The sequence below is a fragment of the Bipolaris sorokiniana genome (genome assembly GCF_000338995.1).
Source record: "Bipolaris sorokiniana ND90Pr unplaced genomic scaffold COCSAscaffold_3, whole genome shotgun sequence".
Classification (NCBI taxonomy): domain Eukaryota; kingdom Fungi; phylum Ascomycota; class Dothideomycetes; order Pleosporales; family Pleosporaceae; genus Bipolaris; species Bipolaris sorokiniana.
Genome location: NW_006911897.1, coordinates 1,708,653 through 1,725,194, shown reverse-complemented (window position 1 = coordinate 1,725,194; position 16,542 = coordinate 1,708,653). Strand labels below are relative to the sequence as shown.

General features: G+C 49.6%; 10 protein-coding genes and 1 non-coding gene across 11 annotated transcripts; 5 read left to right on the top strand and 6 right to left on the bottom strand.

The window, feature by feature from the left end:
* Window positions 1-105: 105 nt before the first annotated feature.
* On the bottom strand, window positions 106-605 carry COCSADRAFT_83648 (uncharacterized protein; the record flags this gene model as incomplete). Its single annotated transcript, XM_007698984.1, has 2 exons — window positions 106-249; window positions 300-605. The coding sequence occupies 2 exons, from the start codon at window positions 603-605 to the stop codon at window positions 106-108; spliced, it is 450 nt and encodes a 149-aa protein (XP_007697174.1).
* Window positions 606-852: 247 nt separating this feature from the next.
* On the top strand, window positions 853-1,511 carry COCSADRAFT_62517 (uncharacterized protein; the record flags this gene model as incomplete). Its single annotated transcript, XM_007698487.1, has 4 exons — window positions 853-895; window positions 952-1,013; window positions 1,181-1,327; window positions 1,389-1,511. Coding segments are annotated over 4 exons (375 nt in total), but the record flags the coding sequence as incomplete, so codon positions are not given.
* On the bottom strand, window positions 1,483-2,295 carry COCSADRAFT_188250 (uncharacterized protein). Its single transcript, XM_007698983.1, has 4 exons — window positions 2,162-2,295; window positions 2,015-2,106; window positions 1,887-1,963; window positions 1,483-1,836 (listed from the first exon to the last, which is right to left on the bottom strand). The coding sequence occupies exons 1-4, from the start codon at window positions 2,264-2,266 to the stop codon at window positions 1,715-1,717; spliced, it is 396 nt and encodes a 131-aa protein (XP_007697173.1). The 5' UTR covers window positions 2,267-2,295; the 3' UTR covers window positions 1,483-1,714.
* A 230-nt stretch (window positions 2,296-2,525) lies between these two features.
* On the top strand, window positions 2,526-3,391 carry COCSADRAFT_34330 (uncharacterized protein). The gene has a single exon (XM_007698404.1). It carries the CDS (start codon window positions 2,609-2,611, stop codon window positions 3,311-3,313), a length of 705 nt encoding a protein of 234 aa, XP_007696594.1. The 5' UTR covers window positions 2,526-2,608; the 3' UTR covers window positions 3,314-3,391.
* Window positions 3,392-3,402: 11 nt separating this feature from the next.
* COCSADRAFT_34328 (uncharacterized protein) lies at window positions 3,403-4,356 on the bottom strand (the record flags this gene model as incomplete). Its single annotated transcript, XM_007698403.1, has 1 exon — window positions 3,403-4,356. A coding segment is annotated over one exon (898 nt), but the record flags the coding sequence as incomplete, so codon positions are not given.
* Window positions 4,357-4,495: 139 nt separating this feature from the next.
* Window positions 4,496-6,329, top strand: COCSADRAFT_197318 (uncharacterized protein). Its single transcript, XM_007698982.1, has 3 exons — window positions 4,496-4,974; window positions 5,028-5,902; window positions 5,976-6,329. The coding sequence occupies exons 1-3, from the start codon at window positions 4,546-4,548 to the stop codon at window positions 5,980-5,982; spliced, it is 1,311 nt and encodes a 436-aa protein (XP_007697172.1). The 5' UTR covers window positions 4,496-4,545; the 3' UTR covers window positions 5,983-6,329.
* A 60-nt stretch (window positions 6,330-6,389) lies between these two features.
* On the bottom strand, window positions 6,390-7,915 carry COCSADRAFT_352521 (uncharacterized protein; the record flags this gene model as incomplete). The annotated part of the gene is made up of 1 exon (XM_007698981.1): window positions 6,390-7,915. The coding sequence occupies one exon, from the start codon at window positions 7,913-7,915 to the stop codon at window positions 6,422-6,424; it is 1,494 nt and encodes a 497-aa protein (XP_007697171.1). The 3' UTR covers window positions 6,390-6,421.
* Window positions 7,916-8,858: 943 nt separating this feature from the next.
* Window positions 8,859-10,471, bottom strand: COCSADRAFT_23903 (uncharacterized protein; the record flags this gene model as incomplete). Its single annotated transcript, XM_007698255.1, has 3 exons — window positions 8,859-9,272; window positions 9,330-9,626; window positions 9,677-10,471. 3 exons carry the CDS (start codon window positions 10,469-10,471, stop codon window positions 8,859-8,861), a joined length of 1,506 nt encoding a protein of 501 aa, XP_007696445.1.
* Window positions 10,472-11,617: 1,146 nt separating this feature from the next.
* COCSADRAFT_34326 (uncharacterized protein) lies at window positions 11,618-13,212 on the top strand. Its single transcript, XM_007698402.1, has one exon. The coding sequence runs from the start codon at window positions 11,651-11,653 to the stop codon at window positions 12,770-12,772; it is 1,122 nt and encodes a 373-aa protein (XP_007696592.1). The 5' UTR covers window positions 11,618-11,650; the 3' UTR covers window positions 12,773-13,212.
* Window positions 13,213-13,602: 390 nt separating this feature from the next.
* On the top strand, window positions 13,603-13,674 carry COCSADRAFT_t24. Its single transcript has one exon. It is a non-coding gene; the product is annotated as a tRNA-Ala (tRNA).
* Window positions 13,675-13,780: 106 nt separating this feature from the next.
* COCSADRAFT_111383 (uncharacterized protein) lies at window positions 13,781-15,682 on the bottom strand (the record flags this gene model as incomplete). The annotated part of the gene is made up of 2 exons (XM_007698980.1): window positions 13,781-15,385; window positions 15,438-15,682. The coding sequence occupies 2 exons, from the start codon at window positions 15,680-15,682 to the stop codon at window positions 13,948-13,950; spliced, it is 1,683 nt and encodes a 560-aa protein (XP_007697170.1). The 3' UTR covers window positions 13,781-13,947.
* Window positions 15,683-16,542: the final 860 nt, after the last annotated feature.

The following is a 16,542-nucleotide window of genomic DNA, read 5'->3' as shown; positions in this document are numbered from 1 at the left end:
TCCGCAGTCGTCAGGCCTTTCAGCAAGTCCTGGCTGGTCCGACCAATTCTTGATACTCTCTCATAACTATAATGGTATCTTGGTATCTTGAAATCTTGACGGCGCTCAATCACTCGAAGCGCATCCTCGACAGCCACAGTTGACACATTCAATCTCCTGATTCTCTTTAAGCTGATCTCTCGGGACGCGGCATATGCAGGTAGACCGGAAGTTGGTTTCTTTTGTCTGGATGCAGCGCGTGCAGCATAGCTAAGTTGTGTTAGTCCACATTCCTTGTACCAATAATTCAAGCAACTCACCTTCTCGTAACCTTGTTTCTTCCACTTGGCAATAAGCATGGGATCCGCGTATCCATTCTTGAGCAGATAGTCGTAGAGCTGCTTGCTGATGGCCTCCTTGGTGTAGTAAAGGTCGTAGATGTAGCGGGAGCGCTGGTGGGTGATTTGGAAGATGGGCCACGTCATCTCGTACTTTTTCTTTCCCTCGTGTGAAGCGTTTTCGGCGTCCTTCATCTTGGTTTGGAACTCTAGAAGCGTATCCTCGATGTCGTCGAAGCCTTCGGGCGGAGCCTTGCGAGAGGCGCGTGCCGTGCGGACGGGAGGCATGATCGAGTAGTGTGTGGGTTGACTTGAACTTGTTTTCTGTATATTCGGTTTCGATTTCGCCTCTTGTTTGGTGTTTGTATTACGTAGTTGTGGTGGTGATTGCAAGAAGCAGTCGGCCGTCAAGTTTGCGGATGCGCCGCCAGTCAAATCCGCGCTAACGCCACGGCTTGGCATTCTACTCCACCCGAGCCGCATCGTCACTGCAACTCCAGCCCTGAGACAACTGGAGCTCCGCAACACCGTCAATATGGTCATTAACCCTACCTACCTCGCCCAGCGCACGCGCTCATGTGAGTCGAACATCCGTATCAACCATTGGAGGAGTCCAAGGCTAATTCGGGCATAGCGGTCAACTGGGCCGATGCGAAGAAGAGGGTCATTCACAGCTACCGAGACTGGCTGCGGTCGGTACGCATACTCCCCATACCCCAGAGAGGATATTTTGAAGCCGATGATTGGTTCACTACCAACTGTGGTGTAAACAAGAGACCGGAAGCGGAGGGACGCGTTGGATTCGAGAGAAGCGGGCAGCAGTAACAACGTACAAGCGCGGGAGGCTGACAGGAACCATACAGGCTCCCGAGATCCAGACCATGTATTCGCTCAACATGCCGGTATCCCAACTTCGGACCAAAATGCGGCAGGAGTTCGAGCGGCATAGATATGTGAATCAGCTGAAAACAGTCGACGTACTGTTATTCAACAGCCACCAAGAATTCCAGGTACGGCACAACCGGAGAGCAAGATTCAAGGAGACCTTCTTTGGATTAACACATACTTCAGGAAACACTCAACTTCTGGAAGCAACTATCACACGTACTCAAGTACTTCCGTACCGAAGAGGATCCCAAGGCACGGCTGCCAAACAACTTTATCAACGGCTTTTTGGAAGTAAGCATTCGATTGAACCCTAATAATCAAACTTCAGAATACTAATATGTGTTCCCCAGGGTCGCAACTGAGTGGGCTGTCGTCCGAAATCGGAATTGAAAACAAGTCCAGGATGCGATGTAAATAGCCAAAGACAATACCATTTTCCTTTCCGTTCGCCATTGACCCATGATATCCGTGAACGCCATCAATGCAATAGTGTCTTACAAACCCTGTGTTTACTCCTCCATCTTGTTGACAAATTCATCACGTGCAATGGTGAACTTCTTCTCAACAACATCGCACATAGCCATGAGATCTTCGAGACCCTTTTCCAGCACAGTATAAACACTAACGCCATCTGATATCATATCAGCTGTGCTCTTGACGTGCTTGGAAACTGGAGCTTACCATAAGTCTGGATGCGTAAGTTCATCTTTGCTTCTGATGGATGCGGTATGGAGTAACCACAAAACTCAACGTCGGGGCTAAAGAAACAATTAGCAGTTTTTCGTGTGATCATGTTCAGTTTCTGTTACTTTTTGTGAATAATATAACGCAGCGCGTTACCTAGCGTGTGGTCCTCGCCATCAAACTGGAAAGATGCTGCTGTTTCTGTGGACCCAGAGAGCTACACGTGATGTTAGACGCAGATTTACAAATTTCATCGTTCCATTTTGACATACGACTCGAATCCTGTCGCGGTCGACGGCTGGATCAATCTCCTCGCCAGTCTCGGAAGTTGGGTCCACGATCTGGACTGGCGCGGAATCTTTCGTGGCTCCTGGCATAATTGTTTATGGTTGGTGTTGACAGGTCGAGTAACAGGAAAGAGTGACCAGACGGTTATGCTACACTACTCTAGAGTGTTGGCGTGAGGAAGAGGCGTGGCTTTGTGATATGCTCAGAATTTTGGGGCGAGAGCGGACTTTGGTTCGGCGAAGCGGTGGTTGGCCAGAACTTTTTTTCAGCCCTATATTGCTTGGCGGACATGACGTGGGGCGTGGGGAAGCTAGCACCCCTCTCCAGTCAGTTAGCCTGAACTTTTTTGTGCAACGTTCTCTTTATCCTTTTATCTGGAAATCGACTGAGTCAAACTCCCATAAAGCCGAGACCATCAATCCACCGCCACAATGCCGCGCACTTGTACCCTCAACCGCGATACAAATGAGACCAAGATCCAAGTCTCCATCAACCTGGACGGCGGCGAACTTGCACCCTATGAGCACAGCGACTTCTGGGCCGCCCTCAACAAGGCCAATCTCAATGGCGAAGGCGAGAAGATCGACAAGGACCATGCCACGCAAAAGTCTGCGTCGCAGGAGATTTCTGTCGACACGGGCATTGGCTTCCTCGACCACATGATTCACGCCATGGCCAAGCACGCCGGTTGGAGTCTGCGCATACGATGCAAAGGCGACTTGCACATTGATGACCACCACACGAGTGAAGACACTTTCTTAGCGCTCGGCTCGGCATTCAAGAATGCGCTGCAGGGTAGCACGGGACTTGCACGCTTTGGACACGCATATGCGCCGCTGGACGAGGCCCTGTCGCGAGCCGTCATTGACTTGTCAAACCGGCCGTACAGCGTCATTGAGCTGGGGCTCAAGAGGGAGAAGATTGGCGACTTGAGCTGCGAGATGATTCCACATTGTCTGCAGAGCTTTGCTCAAGCGTCGGGTACCACACTACATGTGGATTGCATCAGGGGTGATAATGATCACCACCGGGCTGAGAGTGCGTTCAAGGCACTTGCGGTGGCGATTAGACATGCGACGACGGTGGTGAAGCAGTGGGAGGGCGAGGTTAGAAGTACAAAGGGCGTATTATATTAGACTCGGTCTGGCAGGATGGGTCAATACAATTCACACAAACATATATAGTCACAAAACTTGAATAGATTTTACACTTCAAAGGTATCACTTGTGCGATGACTGTCTGATATGAAGGAAAAATTGCCAGAGACCGCTTGGCTAAATTCTATAACGTATCTGCTTTCTCGTTGCCGTGATGAATGCTATAGTGGCCATGCTCACTGAACAGCCGTTCGTCCTGGATTGACGGTGCTTCTAGTTCGAAACCAAAGTTTTCCTCCAGCATCCTTGCAATAAAGTTATCAACATAACTTCCATGTGGTTGAGGCGGAAGAACAATAGTCACTGCTTCGCTGGAATGCATACTCTCAGCATCGCAATGGAAAGTCAGGAGTGCTCTCGTCTTGTACTGAAGAAGATATTCCATCATACGTCTTTCCCAGAGCCAAGCGTTGTTAAAAGCGCTGCCGCGAATCAACAGTCGAATGCGGGCTTCTTTGGCATTGTTATGTGCCATCCTGGTCAAGGTGCATGTGACGAAAGTTTCTAGATTCTCTTCAGAGTACCCCAGCTCTCTAGGGAAGCGCTGGTAAACTTGTTCCCAGTGAACTCTTAGCCTAGCCTCGAGACTCCGGTTGGTCCAAGCTCTGATATCATGGCATATGCGCTTGGGAGTGCGTTCAGCCAGCGTGTTACTGACATCGTACAGGGACGAAGTGTTGCCATTGTGCCTTGACAAGAGACCGAACAACTCGTCCATAAAACCATTTCGTGGCTTATACATTGAATTGGCTGGTCCCAAAACGACAACGGGCGGGTATTGCTCGTTGAGATCACACAGTCGTTTTTGGACTGATGCATCTCTGGTTTCTTGATAGATGAGCTTGCTGATCAAGAGCAACGACGTCGGCAGTCTATAGTACGGCCAGCTGCACACACCGGCAGGAGAAGACTTGAAGACTGGCCATATGTACTTGTACACGAGCTCGGGCAGGAAAGAGTAGATGTGGCAGCGCAGCTCAGGCGGCAGGGCCATGAGGCGGGATGCGAGTGCTGGCTGCATTACATTGGGAGAGTGAATGTCGGCACGAGTTACGCTTACCCGGCCCTCTCTTTCTCCTGAGACCCTTACCGAAGCGAGCATGGCCCAAGCTCAATCCCGCGGCGTCGCGAGTGGAGCTCGCAGCATCAACACGCCCGACGCCGCCAATTCGCTGTCGACGCCCATCTTGCTCTCTTTCTACCTCGCCGCCATGCTTTCCGGCATCCTCATATTCAACCAAAAGGGCGAGAACCTCATCTTTCGCGCCTTCCGCAACGACTGCCGTCCACGCCTGGCCGATGTCTTCCGCATCCAGGTCATTTCCAATGCACAAGTCCGCTCCCCCATCCTGACCCTGGGCTCCACCACCTTTAGCCATGTCAAGCACGAGAACATCTATCTGGTAGCTGTCACCAAGAGCAACGCCAATGCCGCTCTTGTCTTTGAGTTTCTCTACCGCCTTGTCGGGCTGGGCAAGGCCTACTTTGGCAAGTTTGATGAGGAGGCTGTCAAGAACAACTTTGTCCTCGTCTATGAGTTGCTCGACGAGATTCTCGACTTTGGATACCCCCAGAACACCGAGACGGACACACTGAAGATGTACATTACTACAGAGGGGGTCAAGTCGGAGAGGACAATGGTGAGCTTCTCTATATGTTTGTATATCAGAAATGGCTACTGACTATGGCATAGGAGGACTCTTCCAAAATCACTATGCAGGCTACTGGTGCGCTTTCATGGCGCCGAGCAGACATCAAGTACCGCAAGAACGAGGCCTTTGTCGACGTTATCGAGGACGTCAACCTGCTCATGTCCGCAACCGGAACAGTACTCCGGGCAGATGTGAATGGTCAGATTATCATGCGCGCATACCTTTCCGGCACCCCAGAATGCAAGTTTGGCCTCAACGACCGACTGACGCTGGGCGAGGACCATCTGCAACAACCCTCGGGTAACAAGGCGGGCGCAAAGGCAACAAGGGCAGCAGCTGGTAGTGTCACGTTGGAGGACTGTCAATTCCACCAGTGTGTCAAGCTCGGCAAGTTCGACGCCGACAGGATAATATCGTTTGTTCCACCAGACGGCGAATTTGAGCTCATGCGCTACCGGGCGACCGAGAACGTCAACCTGCCTTTCAAAGTCCATGCCATTGTAAACGAAGTCGGCAAGACAAAAGTCGAATACAGCATTGCCATTCGCGCCAACTACGGCTCCAAACTCTTTGCTACCAACGTCGTCGTGCGTATACCTACGCCTCTAAACACCGCTAAAATCACCGAGCGCACCTCACAGGGCAAAGCCAAATACGAGCCAGAACACAACAACATTGTCTGGAAAATCCCACGCTTCACTGGCCAAAGCGAGTTCGTCCTAAGCGCCGAAGCTAGCCTGACAAGCATGACCAACCAAAAAGCATGGTCCCGACCACCACTCAATCTCAGCTTCTCACTTCTCATGTTCACTAGCTCTGGACTCTTGGTACGCTATCTCAAAGTATTTGAAAAGAGCAATTACAGCAGTGTAAAGTGGGTACGGTATATGACGAGAGCAGGCAATTATGAGATAAGGTATGTTTTTTTTCTCGAGCCGTTTATATAACCCCTACCTGCTATGTCTTGGTGCTAACATAATCACTTGTAGATTCTGAGAAAAGGCATATTTTGCTTTGTCCATATTATTATTACTATTACCCATTACCATTATTACTTGTGCTATACAGTTCGGTGTTTGCATTGCATTGCAGGCGTCATTGGAGGGAAGGGACTCGGTTATCTACGATATCCTTGAATATAATCAGAAGCGATTACATGAGACCCTTTTTTGTTTCTGTTGTACATGGATACTCTGACAGGCTGATATACAAGTTTCGTCCTCGATCGTGGTGCTAGGTCGTTGCTAGCTGTAATGCTTCGCAGGTACTGCTCTGCGAAAAGTCGTGTGTTGTAAACATCCATCCAACTCCATACGCCATCCAAACCCTTCTCTCCCACATACACACACCCGCCCTCTCACTCCCCCAAATCCATATCCTCACCACCCTCCTCACCCTCTTCCTCTTCAAGCCTAGCCCTCTTCCCCTCTCTCTCCTAAATCTCCCTTCCAAATAAGAACACCTCTCTCTTCTCAGGCGTCAAACTATCATGCAACCTCTTTTTCTCTACTTCTACTCTCTTGATCTCTTCCTTTAACATTTTCTCTTTAGCCTCTAGCTCTTGGACTTGGGATCTGGTGGTGTGTAGGGAGGAGCGCGTGGTGCGGAGGAGGGCGGTGAGTTGCGAGTGCTTGGTTAGGGTTTCGCGATAGGCGGGGATGAAGGATGAGGAGGATTTGGTGGTGGGAGGGGTGGTGGGAGGTTGGAAGGGAAGGGGAAGGGGAATGTTTGGGTTGATCAAGATGGTGCTGGTGGTGGCGATGGGGGGAACGGGGGCTGGGGTTGCTGGAGCCAAGGCTGCTGGGACCACGGGTGCATCTGGTTTCTCGCTGTCCGGTTTGTTGATTTCCTGCTGGATAGACATGGTGTGACTGCTAGGAGTCGAGATGCTAGGTGTAGGTATAGGTGTCAATGTTGGCGCGAGCATGGGTGCGGGCTTAGGAAGCATTTTTCTTTGAAAGGCTCGCTTGAACTCATCAATTGGCTCGATTCTTGGTTGACCAATGAACGCGGAACTTGTATGTGGAACTGGGGTTGGAGTCTGAAAGGCTTCAGATGTAGCGGCATGACGCCGGCGCTCGGGAATGAAGAGACTGGTCTCATCTTCAGGAGATGAAGGAGGGAACGGCTGTGTTGAAGAAGGCTGTAGAACGGGATACCGTGGCGCGCTCTGGGCTTTGGAAACGGGTAGTGTCGGGTTGAGTTTTGGTCCAGTTGGCATGCTCGTAGGTGTCTTTATCGTGTTTGCTTTCTGTCCATTGGCTGATGTCGCTGTAGTCTCTGCCCTTAATCCATCTACCGATGTCATTGTCCTCGCGGCTTGCTTTGGGGCTGGTGATGGCCTCCTCTTGTATGCCAAAGCAGTACCTGCTTCGCGCTCCTGAGTCTTCTGTTTGGCACGGGCTTCTTTGGCAGAAATTCCGGCTGCCACCTTGCATGCTGCGAGTAATTCTGCGGTGAAGCGCTTGTCAACCGGCCACGGTGACGGGGGTTTGACTTTTTTGACCATAAAGTAGTACCTAATCACAGCGCGTAGAAGAGTCGAATCCATTGTGCCATACTTCTTCAGCCACTTAAATGCATTTGCCGCATTGGTCAACCGTATGGCCTCCTCTATAGTGATGCCGGAGTGCAGATTCCCATGCCGATCGAAGAGGTTGAAGCGGTGTCCAGGCCACTGGTTCTCGTCGCGTGTCTTGATCGGAAGGATCCAGACTTCTAAACCCTTTTTCTCACCTTCTGTGATCTGGCCGAAGAGAATGCGTTGGGGTAGCGAAGTGAGACGTTTTTGCTTCTTGTCTTCAAATTCTGCTCCCCGGATCTTGTCTATAGGTAAGTGCTCAAGGAACAAAGCATCTTCGCCCATGAGACTATGTATCTGCCGTAGAGCCTTTGTTGATAGGCATTCTGTGTCGGCGGGTTCCGCCATTTCGATTGATTGGCACTGCTCTTGTCATATTGTTAGCTAGTGTCCTACACGATCGATCTCCTTGATACTTATATCTGGTGCGTGTTTGGTCGATTTCACATTCAAGCACGTGGCTCTTGGTTATGCTCTTGTTATTCGGTCTCGTGGCCGCGACTTTTTTGTATACCAAACATATTGTTTGTGTACTAGTGGGCCATGTGTAAACGCGACTAGCGGGCACTAGCGTGCCTCGCTAGAGAATGGAAGTGAAGTAGGCTTCTAGAAAGCGTAGAAACCCAGCGTTTGAAATATGGCGGGCCGGGAGCTTCTAGAATATCCACTTAATTTGGAAATCTGTTCTTTAGTCTAGGGATTGCTGTCGCATGCTGACGTACTATCATTTCGGGCGCCTTGGTTCTAAGCAAGCCAATCGTTTGGTAGTCGAGACAGATATGTGTAGGATTCCGTTTCAAGATTACCTACACTAGGCTCTCTAACTATGCAAAACTCTTACATAAACATAAAGATATTTTTGCGACGTTTTTTGTCTCTTATTCTCCAACATGAAGCGTTCCTACTGCGCTTTTCCGTTTATATACTATCCTAGTACATTTCAGTTTTATTTGATACTATCTCCTTAGACAGATCCTAAATAGCGGTACCACATAATGCATTAGAACCGGGACTTAGTAGCATAACCAAATTATATAGTACAAAAGAATACTAAGCAATGAAACCTTTGCCCAGTTGACGCCCTTGCATGATCTCTCCAATATGCTCGTCTCAGATCAATAGCATTGTGAGATTAGCAATAGCACGACGGCAATCATGTGCTTTCTACGACCTCGGGTAATGGCCCAAGATTCACGAATATTCCGCCCATTACTTCCATATACACCAAAGAAATAGCACACCGAAAAAGCCCTACTGTTCAAGTCAGGTCTTCTGATCTATGTGCGAAGACTTAGTGCCTAGTCTTCTGACGCTTCGATGGCAAACCTTCCTTGATGCCATATTCCTTGCACACGAATTTACGAGACAACTCCCAGACGGCCACCATTTCTGGAGTCATTACGCCCAACTGGCGCTTCTCAACCTCAAGTTTCTCTTGTATAGTCTGAGAGCTTGCCTCAATCTCAGCTATTCTGCTAACCCTATCTTGATCCTCAACACTGATCCTTTCCTCGAGTGCTTGTCTTTTACGCTCATATTCAGCCTCAAACCGCTCCCTTTCTCGACGAAGCTCTTCAAGAGTAGCAATGTGACGGGCTACCTGGGCTGACATTTCATCGATCTTTTTCTCAAGGTCTTTCCGATCATCATATGAGGCTGACAGCGACTCGAGGATGATTTTGATACCTTTGTTACACTCTGGAGTCTATGAAAAGTTAGCGTATGGTGAGATATATTTGTTTTGTGTAATATTTCAGCATACAGTGGTTTTGGAGGCAGATGATTCCTCGATTTCTTCTTCGAGTTCTTCTGGGAGTTCTTCTTCAAGTTCTTTTTGATGGTTTTCAGGGATGAAGAGAGTGTCCGAATTCAGGCCATCAAGCGCGGCAAGTTTACTGACAGCTACGTCTTTGTTGGTTTCTGCCTTGATTGTATTCTGTTCAGTGGTAGTGAGCTCCGAGACACGATGCTTCTTGCTCGAATCGACGACTAGAGGTCTATTGGCGCCCATATGGGAGTTGAGTTCATTTCGGCTGTACATATGGGCCGTAGATGTGACCTTTACAGAGTTAACAACAAGCCGACGTTACAAATCGATCTCGTAATTACCGGAGAAGTAGTTGATGAGATGTCTGAGATGGCTGGCGATGAGGATTGTGCACTAGACCCATCTATTGCACTCATACTCTTATCAACTTCCTTGGGAGGTGTCTTTTCTAAACTCTTACGGCTTTGCTTGAAGCTCCTGAACATTTCGCATCCGAGAACCAATTTTGAACGGAAAGCCGAACCAACCACTGGTATTGGGGTTGATAGAGTGATACCTTTGCGAATAAAGAGAGCTTTCAGAACGGCCTTAACTGCGTCAAACGCGACCTTGCCGTTCTCGATCAAGGGTATCCAAAACTTGTTGGCTTCGAACATACCATCTGTGCAATTGATGTCCTTGGTGTTCATGACGGTGTACTTAGTGTTTGCTAAACACTTACCAAACATCATAGACGGCTCAGTATTTTTGAATGAGGGAGAGCGAAGATAGACATAGACCTGAGCTACATTGATGCCATCTTCCCGATATGTGCCAAATGCAAGCTTGGGAGTGCTGGAGCGACGACTCGATGAGTTCAGCAAAGATTCTCCATGAATTTCGTCAAAGAGTTCGTCAACTTCAGCTTCAGAAGGGAGGTATTGCAAAATGTCCGCTTGCGCATCAAGGGATTGGATGAGTTCTTCATACGTAGTGGCACGCGTTTCAATAGATGATGAGTTGGTGGTTGACATGTATGAGGTGAGTGGGGTTTCTGAACTTGTTAGCGCATCTCTCATGGCTAGCTTTAGGTTAACAGGATACATACCGCGAGACGGGGTAGAAGGGAAAGGCATAAGAGGGAGGTTGTCGGACATTTTTGCCTGTATAGTTCGACAATTAGAGTGAAAAAGAGATGGAACTAGAGTGTTGCAAATTGATGGCGGTGTATCAGCGTAAATGAAGGACTAGCGAGGAGCAAACACAAGCTAAGGATGAGTCTACGCCGTAGGCACCAAGTGGGGGTGCTTTTTTAAAAGATTAGCCAAATAGGAGGTAATAGAGCTAAGTGAAGGAGTAAGCTTTTAGGCAACAGAAATAAGAGAGGTTAACGTGAGAGTCTAACATTAAGCAAGCACCTTGCGGACACTGAATAGTATTACGTGCTAGCTACGAAGAGGAGGTATTTGATTATTAAACATGAAGTGAAACGATTGACTAACAAAAACAACGTGCATTGTTTCCTATGAGGGAATGTAGGACAAGATCCTATTACTTCTGTTGAAAGCAAGCACTTATTTGCCACTCATGCATATTCACTATCTATCAAGCTATGAGCAACAAGCAGCAAACGATATAGCTATGAATGGGGTTTGCTACTTCATTCAAATTTCTATCTTATTAGTGAAAGAGGCTCTTATCAATGTGCGTCCTGTATGTTGAGGAAATGAGTACACTGCGATATAGAAAGGCTATAATGAGGCTTGATTACTACGTAATATGGATTGTTATTGTTGAAAGCACCCTAAAGTTAGAGGCAATTCAATTCATGTAGGTAGAATGTCGGATTGTTCCTGATTAGTCGTTAAAATAGGCCGAATTGAAGGTTGCCTAGTCTATATGTACTTTTGGTGATTCCTGGTCGAAATATTGATTCATTCAATTGTCAAGATCATAAGACTCTCAACATATCTATTCAAGTAAGAGAATCCAATATTAGACACTGTGAAACATTGTGAAAGTGATTGCATTAGCGCATAGCAAGTCGCATCGGTAATCACGTGGCATAGCCTAGTAGCAATCTGTCGCTGCACATGTTTGAATCAAAACTGTAATGACGAATAATCATATCCAGATATCTGTATCGATACTACAGGGAGAACGTGATTAGTTCTTCATCGATCAAACGTTCGAATGTAAAGACAGGCGACATATATGCATTCTTGAATCCTCAGCGCTCTAGCGTCATGCTAGCGTCGATGACGTACTTCCATATGAGACCTCTCTTTAACAGCAGAGCTACACAATAACACGGATTTTGAATAGGCACAACTCACATGATGCCTCCAAAAAAGTTGAACAAAGATGGGGATCAGAAGCCGAAGGAGGACGAGAAAACTAACAAACCCACTGTCTCCGATGAAGAAGTCCGCCAGGAATCAGGGAAAGCCGCCAACGCTGCCCTCGCGGCTCAGAAGAAGGCCAAAGAATTGAAGGATGCGGCTGCAGCGGCCGGCGATCCTGAAGAACGAGAGAAATTAACGGCAGAAGCTACGAATGCCGAGATTGAAGCTGAGTCATTTGGAAAAACAGCAAAGTACCTACGCTCGGGCGCATTTCAGGGCATGGCTATGGGTACAGGTCTTGGTGTTGCACCAGGAGCAACTTTGGGAGCAATCAGTGGGACCTTAGTTGGAGGTATTTCGTCGACACTACTAGGTGGACTGGGCGCCGGTATAGGTGGCGTTACAGGGGCAATTCATGGACCTTTCGTGAACATGGGCAAAGTAGCAAGGAAAGGGATGAAAAAGCTGACGAGCTTTCTACCGGAATGGGCAGCAAGCGAGGAGCAAAAGAAGACATTGGAAAAGATGGTTGGCCAGGCCAAAGACGAAGAGATGCCTGGTACTGAGGAGCTTGAGAAGTTCAAAAGCGAGGGTGGTGGAGGTCAGCTGGATGAAGGGTGGCTGCAGAATGCAAAAGGCATGCTTCCAAAACAAGAGGATGTCTCAGATGCAGCCAAAGCGGGAGCACAGGTAACCGGTGGTCAATCAGTACCGGAGTCTAAGGACGGCACATCAGAGCAGCAGCTGCATGAAGGCTCGGCCCATACGGACGGCCCTCAAGGTCGCAAAAAGCCACGCAAACTGAATTCTAGGCCGACCGATGGCAGCGATCGAGTGCTAGATACGGACGGCAATGACAATACGAAGGATGAGCCAACTCAAGGCAAGCAGGAGTCAGACGCACACAACGAAGAAGAGATGGACGAGCGAACGAAGAGACTCAATCAGCGCGAGGCTGGCCTGAACCGTAGAGAAGCTGAGTTGGAACAGAGGGAAAAGGCGTTAGAGAAGCGTGAGAAAGAACTTGAGTCCAGATCAACTAGCCACGACCCAGAGCGCTCAACCACATCGGAACCGAAAGGACATCCCCGCAAACTCGAAACCAGATCTTGAGATTATCATGTATTGCTTCGTAAATGTCTCAAGAAATTGTCTCGACTACGCGGGAACATGTCCCGTTATGATATTGAAATGGCCACTACACAAAACCTTAGCAGAAGCCTTGATGGAAGCCTTGGTGGAGGCCTTGGGCAAATACAATAATCAAACTCATTCAAGATGCCCCAGTAATTTCGCGTACACTCAACCGTGCCTTGGCCTCTACCCAGCGTCAGATTCACATCATTCCCTACAAGCACCCGCTCGCCACGCAATGACACGGCACCCTCCGCCCAATGCACCATTCAAAACCTGCGATCTCAAGCAGCACAGCGGGTCGGAACTCCCCATCGCGCGTTCCATCTCTATTGGAGTGTGAAGCCCACCTAGTCTCCATCTGAGCCACTGCGCTTCCCATCCACCACTACACTAATGCAGGGAAAAACACCGCCCACGTCCGGCACATGTCCTGTCTGCCGAATATTTTAAGCAACGGCAGCGGCTTTGAGGCGCAAAAGACAAGTCAGGGTCACAGAATCAATAACACATGGCGCATCGCCTAAGTGACATTTGCCCGAGCCTTACTGCGCGAATGCGTCGCTGTCTAATCTTAGTCAGGAAGCTGCGCAGTAGCACGGCTACTAGTGTGCAGATGATAGCTCGGCCCACGAGTCAGCAGGGGTTTGCTCGCTTCGGTTGGGTTGGGCCGACGTTGTTGAGCAATGAGGTTGGGTCCATTCTATCCACCTCCATGTGGAATAAACTTGCAATACAAGAATATAAATGTTTTAAGGGTCAAGATTTCCATCGAATAAGAAATCACGGTTTCTGTTCAATTCAGCATTGGGCTTGTGGTTTAGTGGTATAATACTCCCTTAGCATGGGAGTGGTCCGGGGTTCGATTCCCCGCGAGTCCATTCTTTTTTGCCAGTGTACCGTCCATTCTGGTGGTTATAGTTGTAATTGGGGCTGGGGAAGATTTTGTTTTGGAGGATGAGTGTGGTACGTGCGCATGACACTATTGGTGGAAACACTGAGTAAGTCTCCTGCACTTGCTAATTTCTCCACGCGCCTGTATCGATAGATGGATACTTTACGGTCACATCACCACGTATTCGAGGATTTACAGAAAGACTTGAAACAATATTAATATTGAATTGATCTTATACTAAACTCGACTGGATCTCCTCTCATGCACGACACATGCGCCCATCAGTCCTAACCGACCACGCCTCACTGCCCACACCCACGGTAGCATAAAACAAGCCCTGGGGATCCCACTTCTTCTTGATCCCCAGCAACTTCTGATAATTGGCTCCCCAAAATGTGTCCTGGAAGTTGGGCTGACGGAAATCCGCCTCGTTAACATACGAACCACTGCCCGGGGTCGCTTTCTCAACCAGCGGAATGACTTCATTGGTCATCTTATTCTGGATTTCAAAGGCTTCAGACCATGGCGCGGTAAAGTTCCATGGAAGGGTAAGTGTAGCATGGACGATGGCTTTGCGCCATGCGGGGTGAACGGAGGTGGTCTTGTCGGAACCAAAAGGTGCGACGTTCGTACCCACACCGATCCATGTTACGCCCTTCTCGATGATGGCTTGCCATGTGGGAGCGATGCTGGCGACGACAGCGCGAGGGATGAGACGCGTGCCGTATTGAGCGATGCCGACTTGGATGTTGCCGAGGGGAAGGGGTCCAAAGTACTTGTCGTAGTGCTCATAGTAGGTGTTGAAGGCGGAGTAGGAGACAGTGTGGGTGACGTTTAAGAAGGCAAGTTTTGCGACGAAGGGAGCCATGATGGTTTTGACCTGGGCCTCGGTCTTGTTGTAGGCGCTGAGCGGCGCGATGGAGAAGAAGCCCGTGGTGAAGTAATGGACTACCATTGCGCCGGCGTCGACCATGCCGGGGAGCTCCTCGTGGAAGGCTTGGATGCCGCTGTAGAAGGTGTCTTTGCTCATGTCCTTGGCGAAGAAGGAGAGCGAGGCGCCACCGAAGACGGCTTCCTTGTAGGCTTTCACGATCATGGAGACGACGATGCCGTAGGTGCTGCCGCCGCCGCCCTTGAGTGCCCAGTACAGGTCTGGGTTCTCACGTGGGCTGGCATTGACAAGCTTAGCGCCAGCGGTCACAACTTGGAATTCGAGAGCGTTGTCGACGGCAAGGCCAAAGCTGGTGCTCACGGCTGAGTGACCTCCACCTTGGGTGTAGCCACCTGCGACACCGACAGTGGGACATTCACCTCCAACAGTGACTAGTCCGCGGTCTCGGGCAGCAGCCATCAATTCGAATCCCTGGACACCAGCACCAATCTTAAAAGCTGGGCCAGTGTATTCGGCACTCTGGTACGTGGGGACATAAGTGATGCTCTTGAGATAATGGGTCCACACTGCTAAAGCCCCTGCGCCGGTAGAACGGCCAAGGTAGTCATGGCCAGTGTTACGGATAACTAGACGAATGTTCCTCTGAGTGGCATAGTCTACTGCGCGCTGGATGTCCAGAGGACCCGAGGCATTCACAGCATACCGAACATAGTTACCCAACTCACACGGGCGGTCACGGGGCTGGAACGGATCGCAGCTCTGGTTTGCGAAGAACGGCGCCATGACCGAAGAGGAAGACTCATAACTGGACTGGAGTAAGTGCAAGTATTCTTGAAACATGGGCTAAAATTGCATACTGAATCTTCTCCGTCTGCCATTGGCTCTTCAGACTCTCGCATTTTGCGTTGTCGAAAGCCGATCCGTGACATGGTGCTCCAAGGGGCACAGTTGCAACGAGTCGTCCGCCCACGGTTCTGTTGAAAGCAGTCCAGTCGGGCTGCGATGGCCAGTTCTTGTCGCCAGGGAACGTTTTGCAACTGGCGGCGACACTATAGGCAGATGCAAGGCCATCGATCGCGAGGGCAAAGCTTAGGAACCGCATCTTGAAAGGCTAGTATTGAACAGAGGGTGCCGTGGGGGTGCCGATCAACATGAGTGCTGCACAGCAGCCAGCTCATTATAAGAAAAGGCCTACAAGCCATGTAGGCCTTACTCTCTGGCGAGACCCAGGGCTGAGCATGACCGTGGCACGGCAATGGGTTAGTAGTGTCCGGCGGTGTGGATCCTTCGCCCGCAACCACCACCACATGTGCCGACCGTTGCCAAAGAAGCCGGCCCCCTTCTCTGAACCCAACCCCGGGTTTCTTCCAATTAAAGGGCTTCCATTTCATGAAGATTCGAAATCCTGTAAGCAAAGCCCCCTGGCATATCCAACATCCGCACCAAACCCGTGGTTCTCCCTGGCGTGACAGCAATCCCCCAGGGTCAATGCAACCACCCATGTGCAACCACCCATGTCAAACAATTGCGCCGAGAAGAAATCAGGGACTTCTGCATACCTTAACCGCATCCAGCTGTTGGCTTAGTCGCCACCCCGTCCGTGTACTAACGGACGGGTCGGCGCCTTTCTATCTTCTCTAGGCGAGTATGTAAGAGACATCAAGGAAAATGTGCTCGTTATTTATTCCAAGCCGCATCAGCCATGGGTGTGACTTCCCGTTTTGTAAGTGCGCCGCTTGGTTACTAGGACTTACAAATTTCGCTCCGGACAATAGTACGCGTCCTAGCGGCACAAAGGAAGGCGGGATTATCCGCGTTTCGCGGCGCCCGTCGTAGTTACTTTGCGTGCACGGTACGTATACTATCCTGAATAGGCGGCCCCAGGACCCGTGTTCGATAAGCGTGTCTGAGGCTCACGAGGAGAAATCCTCTGCAAGTGGGCATAGTAGCGATGACATGTCG